We start from the raw sequence: 18,470 nt of genomic DNA on the forward strand, positions 1-18,470 counted from the left end.
GGAAGATGACCATGACACCTGCAGCAGCTGCTGGTGCTGGGCAGGTCAAGTCTTTGCAGGAATTATTCTTTAAAACATTTTGAAGCCTCTCCAAAGCCATGTGTAAATACACATAAAGAATGTAAACCAGCCCTGTTAATTAATCCTCTAACCAAAGTGATTAAACACTTCACTCAGTCCTTGGAGTGAGTGCAGAATTCTCCCACTTAATCTGCACCATTTTAAACAAATGCTGATAAGCAAACTTGATCTAGGAAAGTTATTCCCATTATAAAATGTGCTGAACCTTGGTACCCTTCTAAGCAAATAACTAAGTTAGTTTTCCCTCCTTCAGGGTGATTACTTGAGTAAGTAAGAACATGGGGAAATTCAGTATTTTTGATTTCCAGGAGCTGTGTCTGGGAATGGAATTTAATGGTTGCTGAAGATGAAGAAATACTTCTTGCCCTTTATGTATTTGCTCTTTCATTCAGGGTACTTTACAGCCTAGAAAGGTCAATTCAAACCAGACAGCCATGAAGTGGCTGATAATTGATCAGAGTATCTTTGCTATCACCACTGAAAGAAACTTCTCAGTTAATAATATGATGGCCACTTAAAAAGGATAAATACTTGGATTAGTGTCACCACAGAAATGGTTGTGCAAGCTATCCATACTCACTTCTTTTCTGTGTTCCCAAGTCGAGCAGATTTTCTTCTGATGTTGGTCTGTCCCTGGAAGGATTTTTTTTTGCTGGGCTGGGATTATCCATTTAGCAGTGACAGACAGGTTTATAGGGAGGAATCCTGCTTCTCAAGAATACTTACTTTCAATAGAATTTCACAAGGAAACCCTCAGGCTGAACTGAGTGGGGTTGCATGCTGAGTTTTCCTGGAGCCCTTTAGCTGGGAAGAGCTTGTCTCAAATTATACATATTTCCACTTTGGCTATCTTCAAAAGGGAATCCCCAAGAATTGCTTTTCTCATATTTGTCCATTGCTGTTCTGACCACAGTAAATACTTTCTACTTACACCAGGCAGGGTGGTGAGGCCTGGAGGTAAATGAATGTTTCAAGCTGATGATACAGTATTGGCAATGATTTACAGGATGGTTTTGACAGTTGTTTTGTTTTAGTACCATTTTCTGGTTATAAAACCATTGTGACAGCAATAGAATCTGATTTGATTCTTTTTCTCTGCAAATGGAAGCCTCTGTGCCTAGGCCCATTTGTTTTCTCTAATGTAACCTCTTTACATCACCCTGTCACTGCCCATGACAACTCAGTGGTAGATTGCAGATAGATTTGTGAATAACTGCACAGGTCCTGTGGAGAGTTTCATTCCCTTTGTGGCAGTTTCACACGTAAAAAAAATTAAAAAATGACTGTGTCTGGATGCGGACTAGCACCAAATGTACCATTATCTACTGTGGCCTGCTTTTGCCAACTTGTGCATTAGGATTTGAGTAACTTGTCCATCCCAAAAAGCAGAGGAGCTGTGGTGGGAGCTCGTTACCAGTGCAGCCCAGAGCACGCTGCTCGTTTCTGTCCCTGCTGCTCACCGGGACTGAATGCACAGTGGTCCTGCCCTGCCCTCCGTGCTCACCCTGTGCAGGGACCAGTTTCAGGACAGGGATGTGCAATGGCTGATTGAAACAAGCATTTTCTTATCTTGGGGTTTCAGCCAGTGAGGGTGCTGGTTCAGCCAGGGTATGTGCCAAAAGGAGAAATTTCTTATGTTTTGTGTGCATATGTGCAAAGTGAGTGAGCGTATCTTGCATTGTGGCTGACAACAGTTGACTGTAAATTCAGGCTGAATAATAAAGGAATCGATTTAGCCATGCATCCTAAAACAAAGGTCTACTTTATTTTCTCTGGGTTAATGACCCTGAATTGACAACGGGACTTTTTGTCCTCGGTGGTGGCGCTTTTGTCATTGTGGGGCTTATGCATGAGGAGCAGTTGCATTCCAAGCCACCGGGATGCCCATCAGCCCTGAACTAATTGGGAAAGTCGTGTTCACCTCCCATCTCTCTGCTCCTACCTTTAGAGCCTCGCAGCGTGCTGTTTCTATCCTGTCTCCTTTTGGTACCAAATCAGACTTGAAAACTCGGTGACGCAAAGCGCGCGGATGAAATAACCTTGAACCGGGGTTGAGGAGGAAGAACTCACGTCCTGCCTTGTTGCTATGGTTACTTGCAGCCGCTCCCCGAGCCAGGCCGGCTCCATCCTCAGCAATGGCTCGGGAAAGCCCAGCTCCGGCCGCAGCTCCCTGCAGAAAGTGATGGCACCGCAGAAAGCGGCCAAAGACGAGGGCAGGAAAAGGAACGGTGAGAAGGGTTCGTTGTGGTCACTCCCGCTGCCTCACCCACGCAGGCACCAGCTAAACCAACTTCTGGTACCTCAGCAGCCCCTGGGCATTTTGTGTGTGGCTCATTTGTTGGGTTTTCTCCTTCCCCTTTACTGCTTTAACTGTTTCACCAGATCCCATGAAACATCTTGGGTGTGGGCCTTTGCAGGTTTTCTTGGTTTTTTGTTTTTCCTCCTTTTTTCTTGGAATACCAGTAAACTAAGAAGACATGCTGCTTCCCCGTAGGGTTTACGCTTTTTTTTTTTGTTTTGTAGTTCCCTAAGATATTAATTTTCTCTGCTGCTGCTAAGCTGGCTGAGATCTGATGAAGATGAATTAATTAGATAAAAATTAATTTGCGAAAGTGTGAAGCACCCAGTGCTTAGTCTTTCCTCGCATCCTTGGCACACCTGTTTGTCATTAACACTTACTGTCAGCTTTTTCTGATGCACCTGGGATATCACACTGGATGTTTCTTACAAGACCTTAGTTGATAGTGGTGACCTTGTGACTCCAGGTGGATCAGTGATGATCCATGATGGATGAGAGAAGTACCCAATCACATTTCTTCCTTGTTTTTCTTCTCTTCGCTTATTTGTCCTAAGATATAGCTTTGTTCCCATAGCTATGTTTTCCTTATGAATATAAAACTGGCTAACAGGTTCTCAGTTTCAAAGAGTTAATTATTTTGTCATTATATGAAATGTAGCTCATTTTACAAGACAACAACATTTGTGTTTTCTACAGTTAAAAGCTGTAATTTATGATGGTTTTTTTCTTACCCACCTAGGAAAGCCAATATTCAAACCAATGCTAAATGCTGTTTACATGGGTAGACAAAATATTTTAGTGAAGGTATTTTGTGTTTCGTTAGGTTTTAAGTCTTCAAAGAAAATTAGTAAATCCCAGTTTTCTTTTACTTTTTTTTTTTTTTTAAGAATTGACTAACACCTAACATCCTTTCTTCTGATCTGGGCTGTAGTGCATTTCTAGAACATACACATGCTACCTAAATAAACCTCTGAATGTAATGGAAGGAAATAGTGACCTTTCATTTTAAATCTTAATTTCATGATAATTTACGAGGAACCTGTGCATGGGACACTTCATCTGCAGAGCCCTCCTGGCAGAGACTTCAGCTCCTTCTGATAGAACTCTCTTCACTCAACTGCCATGGCACTAAAAAGGGTCGCCTGGTCATCTGGCAGAGATATGAAAGGGAATAAGTACCTTTCTCCCTGGTAAAGAGTGGGGAACTTTTTAGCTGTAGTCATATCTTTTAATGTATGTTTAGGAGAGTTTCCTCAAACAACCCTTTCAGAACAGCTTCTGAGAAGGAGGACGTGGTCATGGCAGATGAAATGACCTCCCCTTGTCAGAATTAATGGAGTTGAGTTTGGAGTTGTGTGATCCCAAATGCCTATTGAAATTGAAATTAAAATCCAAAACCTCAAGGCACCCATTACTTCTCATCACAGGGCCTGCACTTTGTTCCCCTGTGCTGTGATTACAAACACCGTTGTCACCTCTGACAGTTTGTGCTTTTCTGCAGGGTTTTAGCTTTACCCAGAGTGTTTAGCATCCACAGAAGGTGGTGTCTGTTCTTCCTTCCAGTTCCAGAAGGAAGCTGCTTTCCTCCCAGTTGTTTTCCTGAGCCTGCTCCAGCTGCCCAGCCTGGCTGGTGGCTCGTGCAGGCACTTTGGCAAAAGCAGCAGCAGATTTTCTTCTCTGAGAAGCAGCATCTTCAAACTGGAATGAATCCCTTGATGGTCACATGTTGGATTTGGGGACTCCAAGTCAGAATGGCTCATTAGTTGCCATAGTTACAGACCAATTTTAGATTCTATTTCTTGCTGACATTTAGTTACAGGGAGGAATGACAGCACTGGATGTTACCTCAGTATTTAAATTCTGTATGGCTTATATCAAAATTGAATCCACATGGAGTGTGTCAGGGCTGTGTGTGAACAATGTGAAACCAGCACAGACTGACAGGCTTGGCTTCAGGACTTGATGCTTTGGAGGATCAGAACTCTTCACCTAAGCATTATTTCTACAGAAAACACAAAATATCTCCTTGAATCAAACACTGATAAGATTTTGTAAGATAATGGCATGTTTTTCCTTGAATAACACTTATTAGTATATTAATAGGAAGTTTTCTTTCTAGAAGTTGATGAGTTTTACATTGATTTGCTTTAGGCACTTAAAAAAAACCAAACATTTTTTAAAAAGTGCCCAGTTATGTATGTTAGAGGACTGTAATACAGATGAATCAGCCAACAGAGGTACTGGTAGTTTCTGAGATGGGTTTGTGAGAATGTGGAAGAGAAGAACAGGATATTAGCAGTTCTGCCCATCATTTATCAGGCCAAACATCATTCAGGAAGAAGCAAATGGCTGAACCACTCAGAGAAGTAAAGCAGCCCACAGTGCAACCCTTCCTTTCAGCAGCTCCTCACTAAATGAAACCAATTAAATTGATGTAGGTTGTTTTTCAACCTTTTAAGTGCTTGGTCTTGCAACCTTCCCATTAACATCTTTGGAAGAGTGTGAGTGCTTGTTTGTTTTTTTTAGAGAAAAAGGTGTGATTTACAATCAATTCTCAATGAAGCGTATGACTCCCCAACTTCTGGGTTAAGAAGTTGTGTAGTTGAGCTCAGGTTTATACTTAAACCTCATCACCACGAGTGGTGATTTACAAGCAACATTCCCCAAGAGTCAAACTTCTTTGTGTAAGAAACCTTCTCCAGCTGGACCAATTTCTCATTTTCCAATCATTTGTACAACATCTTTGAAAACAGATGTAACTTTTCAGGAGTCATTCAGTCAAGGGCCTCACTCCTTTTTAAAATACCCATCTTGAGGACTATAATTTCTTTTGTCCAGGCAAGAGCTGTCTACAGGAGCAAAGAGCATGCGAAAAATCTTGTCTGTATTATTGGTATAGCTAAAATCAAAGGGATTTTTGGATGTAACTCAGCCAGGCTATGATACATTGCCTCCTTTATTCTACAGAAGCGTGGGCCACTAGTTTTCACTCTGTCTGATGTGGCAGCTCAGCATCAGAGCCTGTTTTTCTGAATTTCTGAGCAGTTGTCTGTGGGGACTCAAAATAAAGTGAAATATGGCAACAGCAACGTTGTCTTGTAGCAGCTTGGACGTAGAGTTAGCTGGGGGAGCTGGTGGATCCCAGCAAACATCCAGCACCCTTCCTCTGCCTTTTTGTGCTGGGTGAAGTACAAGTCAGAATGGAAAGGGCTGCTTCCAGAGGGTCACAGCCAACTGGGGCAGATCTCTGTCCCGTCAGAGAGGAGCCCTGACAACTGTGCAGATTTGGACATGATGCCTGTGTCTTTGAAAGGCTGAGAAATCAGAGTGCTGGGAAGAATTTATGGTGTAGAGAAAGAAGCCTACTCTTTTCATCATCCTGAAGCATTACTTTAATTTGCCCCCAAAAGGTTGTTAATTGGGGATTTCATCTGATTCTTCACCACCTCACAGCAAACTCCTAGGCATTTTGGAGTAATTTGCTACATTTAACCAGAGGGGGGTAAAAATCCCAAAGAATAAACAAAATCCACCTGTTCAGCTGAAATCCTGTGCATTAGCACCAGTTGCTATTGAACTCCACAGATGCTTTACACATTGATTCCCTTTTCTCCCAAGATTTCAGCTTATGTGACACAGACTAATTCTTCTCATTACTGTTTCCATTTCTTCCATTACCCTTGTTTTTGTTGTTTATTTGCTTTAAATAGTGAGAGCAATGTGACCCTGCTAGCATCCTGCTGGTGATTATTTTCTTCAGACTTACTCAACATAATTTCTTTTTTTTTTTTTGACTCTTTTTGGTTGCTGTTCTCATGGCAAGAAAATACTGCATGCTGTGTTGCTAAGGTGCCTGTTGCAGCAGATCTCCGAGGGATCTGGGATCTGCAGGTGGTCACACAGTTAAATATTTCTTCATTCACATTTGCCTTCCCCTCTGGATGACTTTGGCTCTGCCACTAATGGAGTCTGACAGGAATTTTCTTCCAAGCAGCAGTGTAAAGAGCATGTAGATGTTCATGCCATCAGACCCAGTGGCAGTCTGGATGGCTGGGATTTTTCACTAATATGTCAGCACTGAAGAAGACAAATGTACAGTTTTATTGTGCAACTCGAAAACTGTTTTTGCAAAGGTTTTTAAAACTCCTAGGGTACCATTTTGTTAAAGAAGCTTCTGTTGTAGGCTCTCACGTCTTCCCTGTCTTTGTGTGCTCAACATCCTTGTCAGTTAAATAATTTTGTTTTAATTAGTGAACGCACCTACTTATTACAGAAGCGTCAGGTAAGAAAAAGGGCTGCTGGATTCACTGGAAACATTATGAAATGTGTGGTCTCTTTCTGAAAGGCTTTGGTATTTAGAAAGATGAGGCAGATGTGGCTGGAGAAGAAATAACCACAGAGAGAGATTCTTGTTCCTGCTGATAAGAACAGGAAACCTTCACAGAAAGGGAACCAAACAAGCAGCTAAGGGACAAATACTCACCCCGTGTACACAGTTTCATTGGAAATCTGAAAATACCACTGTGGAGATCTCAAATGACCTGCTCAGCTGGCTGCTGCTTCAGGATGCCAGGCAAAGCCAGGACTGCAACACTGCAGGCACATCACCATGCATTTAGCAGACTTCACACCCAAGGAAATACTGTCCAGAAGGAATCGTGAGCTGCTCCCATTAGTCTGTAAGCTGTCTGCTTCTGAAAATACAACATTTGTGCTGTTTGTGAGAGGTTTAGCATTGCACTGTCTCAGAGTAGGTGTAATTCTGGAAGGGTGTGTGTGTGTACCCAGGTGTGTTTTTTGTTACACTGCAATATCTTACAGAGAGCTACTTCTGTCCTGGATAGGTTCAGATACTGATGTTGGGAAAATTGTATTTTACTTATAGGCCTATAAAATCCTTCAGAAACAGATGGTTTTTTTATTGCTCAAAGCTCCTGTTTGTAGCTTTGTGGAGAGAGTCATCTGACTGATGGAATGACTTGGATGATATAGAAAAACATCTATTTGTTTTTTCTTTATATAGATATTTTCTCTATAATGAAAATTAGTTCCCCATTATTAAATCATATTCAGGAGTCAGATTTCTGTTTGAAATACTGATACCTGGGCTTTTTCCTAAGGAACTTTTTTAGATAGGTGGCACTGCTTGCTCTTTGTCAAACTGCAGGAATTTTCTGTATGTATGGTTACAATGTTTGCCTTCTCTTCATCTAAAATAAACTTTCAAAAATACTTCATTGAGTGATGTATGAAAAGGCAGGGCATGCCCACCTGCTTGCAGGTGTTTCCCAAGTCTTGGCTTTGTGTTTTTCTCTATTGATTCTCTTTTTCTGAGGGCTTCCAAAATCTTTCAAATGGTTGATTCTGAGCAGGACAGCACAAATCTTTGTTTCAGGTGCTTGGTTGGAAGATTACTTGATTCATAGACAATTTAAAGTTTTTTGGTGGTTTTTTTTTTTTAGGTGCAAGTTCTTCAGTTCTTTTTTTCTTCATTCCAGCATATTGTGATGGGTGAGAGTGGAGGAAAGACAAGGGAGAGGGAAAGAGAGAGGAGACAAGGAATCTTCTGTGGCTCTCATTGAAATATTTGGCTGCAAAAATATTTTTTTTTTTTAACTCTATATTATTAATGAGATAAAACCAGAATACATCACCTGGCCAATTATTTTTTAGAGCTGCAGTCCCAGAGCCCCTTTTCCATGGGACCAGCTGGATTAGGAGGAGTGGGCAGCAGCACCAGCTGGCACTGCAGGCTGGAACAGCTCCGAGCTGCGTGGAGCTGGGAGGGCAGCATCCCTGGGACAGACCTCGTGTTCTGATGGCTGCAGTGCTGTGGAGACAGAGCTCCAGGGATGCTGCTGCTCCTCAGGGACCCAGTGCCACCCTGCTCTTCACTGCACCTGGCACTCGACCCGCGTCAGTGATTGCTCTGGATAGATGTGCTGCAGCCACAGAAAGATTAGGAGGAGTAATGTGACCTCAGTGGATCATGTGCCATGAGATATCTAGCAGGAGATATTTCAGAGGTGAGAAATTGCTGTTAAGTAGTGATTAAGCTTGGGTTTGCCCTTTTCTGCCACTGAGCTTCTGAGTCTCACTCTGTGCTCACACAGTGCAGGCAAGAGTAGAACTCCACAATAGTGCTGGAATGCATCTGTTTGGAAACAGAAATTGAAAAACATCACTTTTAAACTATGTTGCCAACTATAATAAGCTAGGGTGATTATTGTGAGTGACTATAAAGAATTTGTGGGCAGTTTTCTGAAGTTTCCCATGCTGGCCAGTTGCTCCCCCAGCCGAGATGCTGGCTGGGTGGACTGGCCCAGGGCAGGGATACACAGCAGAAACAAACACTCTAGGACTTCTCCAACATTTCTCTGAACTTGCTTTGGTTTGTTTGTCAAAGTTTGGAGGTTGTTATGGTTCAGTCATGTCATAAATGGTTGCTGTAAATTCTCTTGGGAGGAGATGGATAGGGAGCAAAGGATGAATTTCTGAGTGCTTGCTGCAGTTCCCTGCCAATGCAGATTCAACCAGTGTGCCAGGGGCTGCAGAGCACAGGCTCTATCACCTACCAGTGAAAAAGGGGCAGTGGGAAAAAAACCTACTTTTACATTATAAATGAACAGATGCTAAGGTAAGGTGGAATTAAATTCCAATTTCTAGTCCCATTTGGCTCTCATTTCCATGCTGGTAGCACTGCAGTAGGTGCAGGAGTTGTGCTCACCTTTGAGTGAGCTGATGCTGAGAGTGCTCTGTGGTGTTAGTGATCCCCATCAGAATTAGCTGTCATCTGTGGTTTCTGATTCTTTTCACCCTTAATTTTTCTTTCTTTTAATGAGTCCTAGAGGAATTATCTTTCATTGAGAAAAACTCTTGGTTTCTGCTCCTGAAACAAGGTCTGAGGGGACACTCCATGCATCTGCAGGTTGCTGAGCTCTCTGTGGCTACTGGGTTTCAAAATCCCCCCAGAGAAGAGCATCAATACTTCACCTTTATACTCACTGTAGCATGTGTGGGCAGTGCCAGATGAGGATCCCTTCCTTCTCTGGTCCTGCTGCTGTGGTGATCTGGTGGTCCCAGGATCTGGGTCACTGTCACCGAGCCAGGCTCACGAGCTGCTCGTTCCACTGCGCACGCACATCTGGAGTGTGTGAACAACCCCAGGAGGGACAGGGGCATTCAAGCCCCACTGAAGCCTCTGTGGTGTTTGGACAGTTGTGTGGAGCTGCAGGGACAGTGTTTAATGACACAGTGATTTAACCCATCTATTGCTCAGAAGCTCAAGTGGTGCCAGCTCCAGTCACACTGAGCACAGACAGAGATAATGAGCTTACTCAGTGGCTTCATAGTTTATGTTACTGCTGTCAAATATTTTCTTACCAAAATAATTGTCTGTCTAAACTGCTGAGTTTATACAAGTCCATTGTAATTTGTGCAGTGATTAAATATTAAACCAGAGTTTATTTTCAGAGGAAATAAATTTAGAGCAGACCACTTTGTTCATAGGCAGAGGATCTCTGCTCCTGTCAGCTAGGAGATGGAGCAAGCATTCTTCCTTCTAATAGAATAATTATTCAAAAATGTTTGCAAGGATCTCTTTGCAGAATTTGTGCTCATGCTTTAGTATCATTCTTTCATTTCAAAATGTAGGTAAGATTTTGCAGATTCAACAGCTGACAAAGGGATGCGGGTTTGCAAAGAAAATTTGTAGGAAAAAGGACCCAATTGCATGTGTGAGAGTTATTAATCTGTATAGAAATCTAAAACTAAAGATGCTTTGCCATGCCATTTAATTTTAAAGATTTTTTCTAGTTCTTAAGCAATTGTAACAGTTTAACTTCACAGAGACCTGAGGTAGTGCTTGCAAAGCAAAAAAATAACATAAGATTAGATACCATCAGTTTCTTAAGCATTTTTAACACACAGCAGAAAATGCTTTTATTTTAATAAATGGCATTTTTAGCATTAAAGAATTTTGAAAAAGAAACCCACTTATTTTAGGAAATGTTGAGTATGCCTTTGCTCTTGCAGCATAAGGCAGAAAAAGAGCTGGACTCTGGGGTTTGTTCAGGTGTAGCTACTGATGCCTTGGCATGTGGCCACCTGTGTGTGTGTGTGGTGCCACATGAAACCTAGGAAAACGTCTACTTTAACTTTCCTGTCATTTTCATACCATTTCCTGTGTCGTTCTTCTCCTTTTTTCCATCTTATTAGCATGGATTGGAACCTTTTTTGGGGAAGGGACAGATAATCCTTTGAATACATAGTGTTTCCTGTGATCTAATGGGATGTTTGCCCCTGGTGTAAAGATCTCCCAGGCCTGCACCTCGAGCACGCTGAGCACATCATTAATCCAAAGTGTGTGCTTGCTGAATTTCCCCTTGAGCAGGCAGCAGAGATGTCTGTGTCTTTGTGCTGAGTGAGTTTGATGTGCTCTAGTGGCCGTGAGTGATGAAGAGGAAGGAGGGATTCTCTTTGACAATGTCGCCAAGTCTGCCATGGACCCCTTTGACACCTCCTCGGGCTCGGTGCAGCTCATCGCCATCAAACCCGTGGCCCTCCCTGCTGTCCATGCTGCTTCAGAGAGGAGCCAGGAGTCTGCCATCATCAATGGGGAGGTAAGGACTGGCTGAGAAGTGTCTCCAGGTGTTTCCTTGGCTACAGCCACACGTGGAATGATTTTCAGCCTGTTAGAGTTGAGAGCTGCTAGGAGCTTCTCACCTTAATGCTGTATAAAGTTCTGTTAGCACCGTGGGCTCGGAGACCTGAGAATTTAAGATCTGCTGTTTCACAATGCACCTGTGAGTGCCTGTGACCTTGGAAGAGGTGATTTTCTATATTCCTACCCTCCCAGTGTCCCTCTCTCCTATTTAAAAAAGTGAGTAATGAAGGCAGAAAGCAGAATAACATCTTTTCCTATGTGAATTCTGTGGCTGGGTAGGAAAATATGCATAGATCATCTGGATGCCAAGTTGATCTTTCTGTACTGAGCAGTATATCTCAGTCAGAGTGAGAAGGGGTCAGTGGGACCATGGCCTTGCTCTGCTCTCCAGCCTGTGCACAGAGGACGGGTGCAGTTGTTTTGAAGGAAAAAAGTGGGATGGCACATATGCCTGCTCCAGATTCTGGTCAAAAAGCATGCTTTGACTGCAATACTTATGCTCATGTTTTGATGTAGATTTAATCAAGACCAGTCCATTTACAAAGGACTGAGGCTTTTATGAAGTAGTTGAACATGATGGGAACAAGCCACAGAGGTGCCTTGTTTACAAACTGACATTGCAACCATCATGTAATCAGCTAAAACCAGTTTAAAATCAGCAGGGAGGGCTGCTGCCAGGGATGCTGTAAAAGAGCATAAGTCCCATGTGGGCCTGGATTATTGCAGCCTGTTGTGCTCCGTTTCATACTTGCATTTTAAGTCCTGATGTACCATGTAGCTTCCAAGCTCGGAAAAAGGCTTATTTAGTTTTCTGCTTCTCTTTTCTGTAAGGCAGCAGGATGACACTGCTGGTGCTGTGTGCACCCTTACACACACACACTTCCTGTAGTTTAGGAAGACTGTAGAATTTGACTCTGGAAGCACAAAGCTCAAGTAAATCCCTGATTTCCAAGTAGCTTGCAGTTTGAAGCGGGAGGGAAGTTTTTTCAATACTTAGGAGAAACCATGGGACTAAGCTCTACCAGAATGGACCAAACACCCTTTTTTTTTAAGATTCCTCTCTGACAGAAGCCCATAAGAAAATGCATGAACAAAATAAACATTTGATGACGTTTCACTAGAGTTCTTCCCCAGCCATCAGTGATGACTTATTTAAGGTTTTGTGTAGTCAGGGGGATGTCTCTGTACCCCAGCAGAGTTTTCACAGGTGAGCCGTGGCCCGAAGCACGCGCAGCGTTGGGTCACGGCAGTTGGCTGACACCACTCGTGTTTTTCCTCAGTGGGTGTCTCTGAGTCACTGTTGTAATGGTACACAGTTTTTTAGGCTAAAATTATTTAACCATCTGCCAAGCCATAAAAATGCAGCGGCTCTGTTCACTTGCAGTTCCTCGCTGCTTGCAGATGGCACGGTGTGCTCCAGAGGGACGACACATGCAGCGCATCGGACACGCGCTGCCGAGACCCTTTGGAGGTCGCCAGCCCACCAGCAGCCCTGAAACATCTTCTTGCCTTTCAGGTGAACAAGGCTTTGAAGCAGAAGTCTGATATAGAGCACTACCGCAACAAGCTGCGCCTGAAAGCCAAGAGGAAAGGCTACTATGATTTCCCACAGGTGGATAATAGCAAGGTGCTGACAGACAGAAAAAGGATGTATGAGAAAAACCAGAAAGAACTTGACCACATTTTGGATCCAGATGCAGATGTCTCATCACCATTTGCTGAGCCTAAGAACAGGTGAGACTTTTTATTTGCAGTTCTTCATCTGGGAGGAGAGTTCAGGTCCTGGGAGTCAGAGGGGGCATTTTAATGATCCGTTGTTTGTTGTATGGTCACTGGTCCCTTCTGCTTTATGAAGAATATTCATACAGCCCATGGAAAACAGTCTCTGGTAAAACTGTGGTGTGATTAAAAACAAACAAGTGAAAAGAAAAAGAATAAGGGAAGGGACTGTTGCAAGTTCTTGTAAGTCATTCTGAAAGATAAACAGAAAAAGTGGTAGTGTTATTGGTGATACTCAGAGCAGACTTTAGGCAGGAAGTTAGCATTTGAATTGGTTCTTTTTCAAAATGCAGTGGTGTTACTCTTTTGTCATTACTTTAATCTGAATATAACTGTTGCAGAGGGAATGAGATAACAGAACCAGTGAGTTGTCCCTGTACATCCTGCAGTGATAGCATCTGTAAGATGTTGTGTGTGCCTGTTCTCGGTGATCTTCCTGTGCCTTTAACAGAGAAATGCATAATTTCCTCATCTGTCACGTGAAGCTGGCATGTTGTATAACATTACCACTGCTTGATTAACACTTCACTGTCTCCTGAGGATGGCATAGCAGTAGCATTCAAAACCCCGTTTTAGAAATGAGGGGGCAGTGCAGGTGCTGGCTGTGCCTGAGCTGCTGCCGTGGGTGGGTGCTCTGCTGCTGGTGCTCTCTGAAACACAAACGGGCACATTGGAAAGAGGAGATCACACCAGTCCTACCCCAGGAACAGTACAGTGTGTAGATCCCTCTTCCTTGGACATTCTGGAGGCATGAAGGATGATCAGAGAGTGTGTTTGCTATTACACCTTGCACAGGAGGGCTCTTACTGTAATCGGGGACTAAAATCAGTTGATCCAAGGGAGAAAAAAGGATACTGAAGCACCTTTCCCCTAGAAATGGCCCTCACACCTGGAGGTGCAATCTTGCATCCCATCTCCAGGGAAGGTCAGACCAAAATTTTCCTATGAGCATGAATGGACTGCAGTCAAAGCATTGCTGGTGAGACAGGCATTGCACACAGTGCAACTGCAGGAATTACCCTTGGGGCACAGGCATGAAAAAGATTGTAATGGGAATTACAAAAGCATTGTTGGCTCAGAATATGGGCAAAAGCTGAGGTCAGATGTGTTTCTGTAGATCTAGAGCTCAGTGGCTGAGGGATACTGCCCTGGAAGAGCTGTTTGCCAGGGCTGCTCTGGTCACTGAAGAGAAAAGATGCTGACTCAGTTATGGGGTATGTTCTTACTGGATGTCCTGGGGCACCATTTCCTTGTGCAGTTTTCCAATTTATTGTGCACCAAGAAGGTAAGAAATGGAGCCTGTCCTTACATGGGAGCCCTGCTCTGCACACTCTGTCCAGGAGGTGCAGACAGAGCACTGGGAACCCTTGTTGAGGAATGCATTTAGTCCAGGGAGTTGGAACATTCCCTCAGCACACTGGTGTGGCTGTGACTGATTGAGGCATTAATTTGGATGCTCATGATGTGTCACCTGGCTCACAAGAAGTGTTTAAAACATTGAACTGAAGCTTTAGCACAGCCACGAGCTTTTTGTTAAATGCACTGATGTTTGCTCACGTGCCCGTGTGTGGAAGATCCCATATGCTTTTTTTTTCCTGTGTGTTTTCTAATGGGTTGTGTAAATTTGCCACAGTTTATTTGAGACAGTGATCCCTGGCTGACATAAAAATGCTGGGAGGCAGGTAAGCTCCAGTGGAGGAATGATTCCAATGATTCCAGCTGCACCATGAAAGGCTGGCTGCTGCACTTGTTAAATGTATTATCTGTATCCCCACATGAGGAGAGAGAATCACTTCTGATGCACTTTCTGTGAAGACAGAACACTTAATGAACTTTATAGGTGCTGCAGATGTTTACAAACAGAGTTCTGAATTCTGTGCTAAAATTTCCACACTAAAACCTGGAACTGAATTTGATTTGCTGCAACACACATGACAATTATTTTTCTAACAAAAATAAGATGGCTAAAATTTACACTGCTGGAGGAAAACCTTGGAAAATACTACAATGCTATGTGGGGTTTGGTTATAAATGAATCAACACAATTGCATTTCTGTAATGAAATAAAATTGCTTTAAAAGTAGTCTGGGTAAGCATATAATTAAAAAATTGATTTCTATCTTTTTCTGTTTTGAATCATTTTTACAGCAATTAAAACTTCAAAAAAATTGCAATTTTTAAAATGATAGCACTAAGAACTAAGTCAAAGATTTCAAAGTTTCTAGGGAAAAGGTCTATTCTACTCTTTTCTGTTTTGTATATATTCTTCTAACTTAAATCACATCGTTAGAGCACTTCCAAAACATATCAGAAAATAGGGATGCAGTTGATTACTCAAGATTACATTTATATTTTGAATTAATTTTAAATTGTATTTAAAAGTGATTTACAAAGCATTGCTGCTAAATGATTTAATTTTTTTCTGAACAAAGAGTTTGTGCTCTAGGTACCTTTCAGTCCTCATGTTTTAAAGCATTCCAGCTGTGTTCCCAGAAGGCACTTCCTAACCCATTTGAATGCCAGTTGTTCCTGTTCATACCTCCTTTCTCATTAGTAAAACTCTCTTCCATGAGGTAATTGGCAATCTCAAGGTAATTTTTAAGAGCCTACTGATGATATGCACTATTCTTGGATTTTCTTTAATAGTTTGTAATCAGGTCAAGAATCTGCATGTTTTACAGAGCTATATGTTTGAATCCCTTAGAAAATATATCACAACTGCCTCAACTAAGTATTTTTTGACTTATTGTAAAACACATGAACTTTTGGAGACCTTTGATGTAAGAAGATGATGATTGTCAGATCTGATTACCCTGTGCATAACCCTGTTTTCTGGTAATATCAATGGTATAGTCAGAGAAAAACCATATAGGAAGAAAGAATTTATTCAGTTTTATTTTTGTGGGGGCAACTTATTCCGAAAGCTCTGCTTGCCTTCTGCTTTAACAGTGTATTTGGGACTTTCAAACATGAGCATGGTGATTTGTGATCAAAGGTCACACAGAAGTTTTGGAAAGTTGCCTTAAAACTAAATACATGCCTGAGTAATTTATTTAATCAGAAGCGTGAAATTGTTTTTTTTTGTCCTACCTTTTATCCTGTCTGATCATGTAAATGTCCTACTTTCTGGATTCCTGCAAACCAGTTTCTGCTGCTCTAACCTGTCAAGGCAAAAAGTGCTGTTAACAAGATCTGGTATAACTGAAGAATTATTTATCAGTGAATTAATTTGGACTGTTTTGTCTGTTCATTTCATTGATGTTCTTGAGATGTTAAACCATGGAGTGACTTGAAAGTGTGACTTCAGACATAATAGTGCAGCTTGTCCTCACTATGAGCATTGGCAGGTCCTCTGTGTAAAATAAGCAGCACAGAGACATGTTAGATGACCTGATCTAATTTTAATATTCTGAATGGAGTAATGGCACAAGGCAGAAAAATAGCATTGCTAGGCAAAGATAACTTTGTATCAGGCTCTAGCAGTGTAATTGCTGTGTTAATAAATGAAGCTGCCATGCCATTATTTCATCTGTTACTGATCTGCTCCAGGACTGGTGCTCCTCTGGAGAGTGCAACAAAATGAGTTAATGGCCTGATACAGTATGAGAACAACTCAGAACTCTGCTGGTGTAGAAGTAGCCTTCTTAAAACATGCAGCTTGATGAAACATAAAGTTCCTGTACCACCATTTGGTAAACCCTCCTGCAGATATGTACAGATATGCTCTGTATTTCACAGAGGGATGCTGCATTTATTTTCGTATAACCAGCAACAAGCGCAGAATGGAGAGATTACTGGGTATTTTGGGTATTCAGTTTTATTCTGCCTTTCTATTCCATTTGCTTCCCCTTGGTTTGGAGCAGCCAGCAGTGGAAGCTCAGTGCCCAGGGATGAGCAGCACTTTGTCCCAGTGGAGCAGCAGGAAGCACAGCCCTCTGAGAAAGCTGTGGCCAGTTACCAAACTGGCTATTTAAAACCAGCATCTTGCAAGCAGTTTCCTCCCACTGCTGTGGCTCTTCCCTTTGCTGGGGGTTTGTTTCAGTGGAGCATTTTTCTGCTGCTGTCTCATTGCTCAGGTTCAGCAACCAAAATCTCTGCTCCCCATCTGTGTGTGTGGGAGATCCTGTTATTTTTTATATGTTTTTTTTTTTTTAATGAGTTTGAATCATATCAGCTGAAGTTAAAGGAGTCCTGATATCTTCTTTGGACATATTTCATCTGACAAGCTCCCACATACAATGTCCATGTCTTTTATGTAACTTTTATTTTCCTTAAACCATAAAAAAACTGTTAATCATCTCTTAATACAGTTATTGACTTCTAGCACTTCATATATGTAGAAAGAATAGAAAGAATATTTTGTAACAAAGTGGCATTTTTATGAACACCATAATTTTAAAATAAAGGTGAATATTGACAAGTTCTTCCTGTCTTTTTTTTTTTTAAATTTTATTTTTCTATTTTCTCATTTTGTGTTTTCTAGGCAGCCACTGAAGAACTCAGTGTACAGAAGCAGGCAGTCCCTGAACAGTCCCAGCCCAGGGGAAACTGAGATGGATCTCCTGGTGACTCGAGAAAGGCCGAGGCGTGGCATCCGGAACAGTGGATATGATGTAAGTTCATTGGCTATGGGCAGAGAAATTGCTCATCCCAGTCTGAACTTGCTCCTAAACCCAAGGAACTATTGACAAGCCACAAGACTTGAGAGTTACAGGAGTTTATGTGCACTCAGCATCCTGAAAAAAGCTCAGACTCTTTCATGTACTTTATCACTCTACATAATTTTACAGTCTGAAATGCAAACAAAATGTTTGCCCAAACCCCATTATTTACCAAAATATTAAATTTTGAATGTAGGTAGTTCTTCTAAGTGTGTGGCTACTTGACAGTGAGCTTTTTTCATTGCACTTAAAATCCTTTGTTTGTTCTGAAGAACAGCCTCTTGATTGAGAAGAATGAACAGTCAACTTCTGGGATTTTCACCTAAGTCCCAATGTCAGTGTTTTGTGGAAATCCTCTAGGGATAGGTATTTTCCTCTTGCTCCCATCAGAACTGGGAGAGTTTTGTGCAGGTAAATGTCAAACCCAGCCAGAGGGGATGTTTCTTTCTGGTCCAAGGAGCTCATGCAGCCAGCACAAGGCAGAGGAGTTGTCTTGTGCAGTCTGAACAAACACTGGGTGCAAGTTGACACCGTGTGAACCCAGAAGGAGGATTAAAAATAGCCCCACACTGGGGAAATGTTGAGTTTTTCAATCCTCTGTCACGTGTCCAAGCTGCTATAGCTCAGCCCTAAAGATCAGTCCCTAGAGAGGGTCTAAACATTCTGGAAAACAAGGAAGTTCACCTGTGGTTGCCCATCCTCTAAACATTGTAGGTGAAAAATATTTTTCTTTTTGGGGGGCGGGGGGGTGGTGGTGTTTAATTTTTAACCCTCTCTCTGCCAGGAATGTGTATTTAGCAAGGAGAAAGAAAGAAGAAAGTACCAAAGTTGGGGGAATGTGTTCAGGAAAGTTTAAACCTTCTACAAAATTCTTCAGGAGAGGTTGTAGTTGTCAGATTTCTGAAATGATTCCCTGCATTTGGACACTTCCCATCAGACTGCAGGAGTCATGTGGGGCCATGTGAGTGGGCTGACTGGTACACTG

The 18,470-nt window shown here is 42.2% G+C and overlaps 1 protein-coding gene across 1 annotated transcript in view; it reads left to right on the top strand.

Moving 5' to 3' along the window:
* The window catches only part of KIAA1549L (KIAA1549 like), a 129,649-nt gene that overhangs the window by 86,920 nt on the left and 24,259 nt on the right, over positions 1 to 18,470 (top strand). Inside the window, exons 13-16 of the mRNA XM_085582356.1 lie at positions 2,182 to 2,309; positions 10,823 to 11,001; positions 12,562 to 12,779; positions 17,308 to 17,437. Of these exons, the coding sequence (XP_085438482.1) occupies positions 2,182 to 2,309; positions 10,823 to 11,001; positions 12,562 to 12,779; positions 17,308 to 17,437 (655 nt within the window). The remainder of the gene's footprint in view (positions 1 to 2,181; positions 2,310 to 10,822; positions 11,002 to 12,561; positions 12,780 to 17,307; positions 17,438 to 18,470) is intronic.

This window comes from Lonchura striata, chromosome 5, assembly GCF_050655825.1.
Source record: "Lonchura striata isolate lonStrDom1 chromosome 5, ASM5065582v1, whole genome shotgun sequence".
Classification (NCBI taxonomy): domain Eukaryota; kingdom Metazoa; phylum Chordata; class Aves; order Passeriformes; family Estrildidae; genus Lonchura; species Lonchura striata.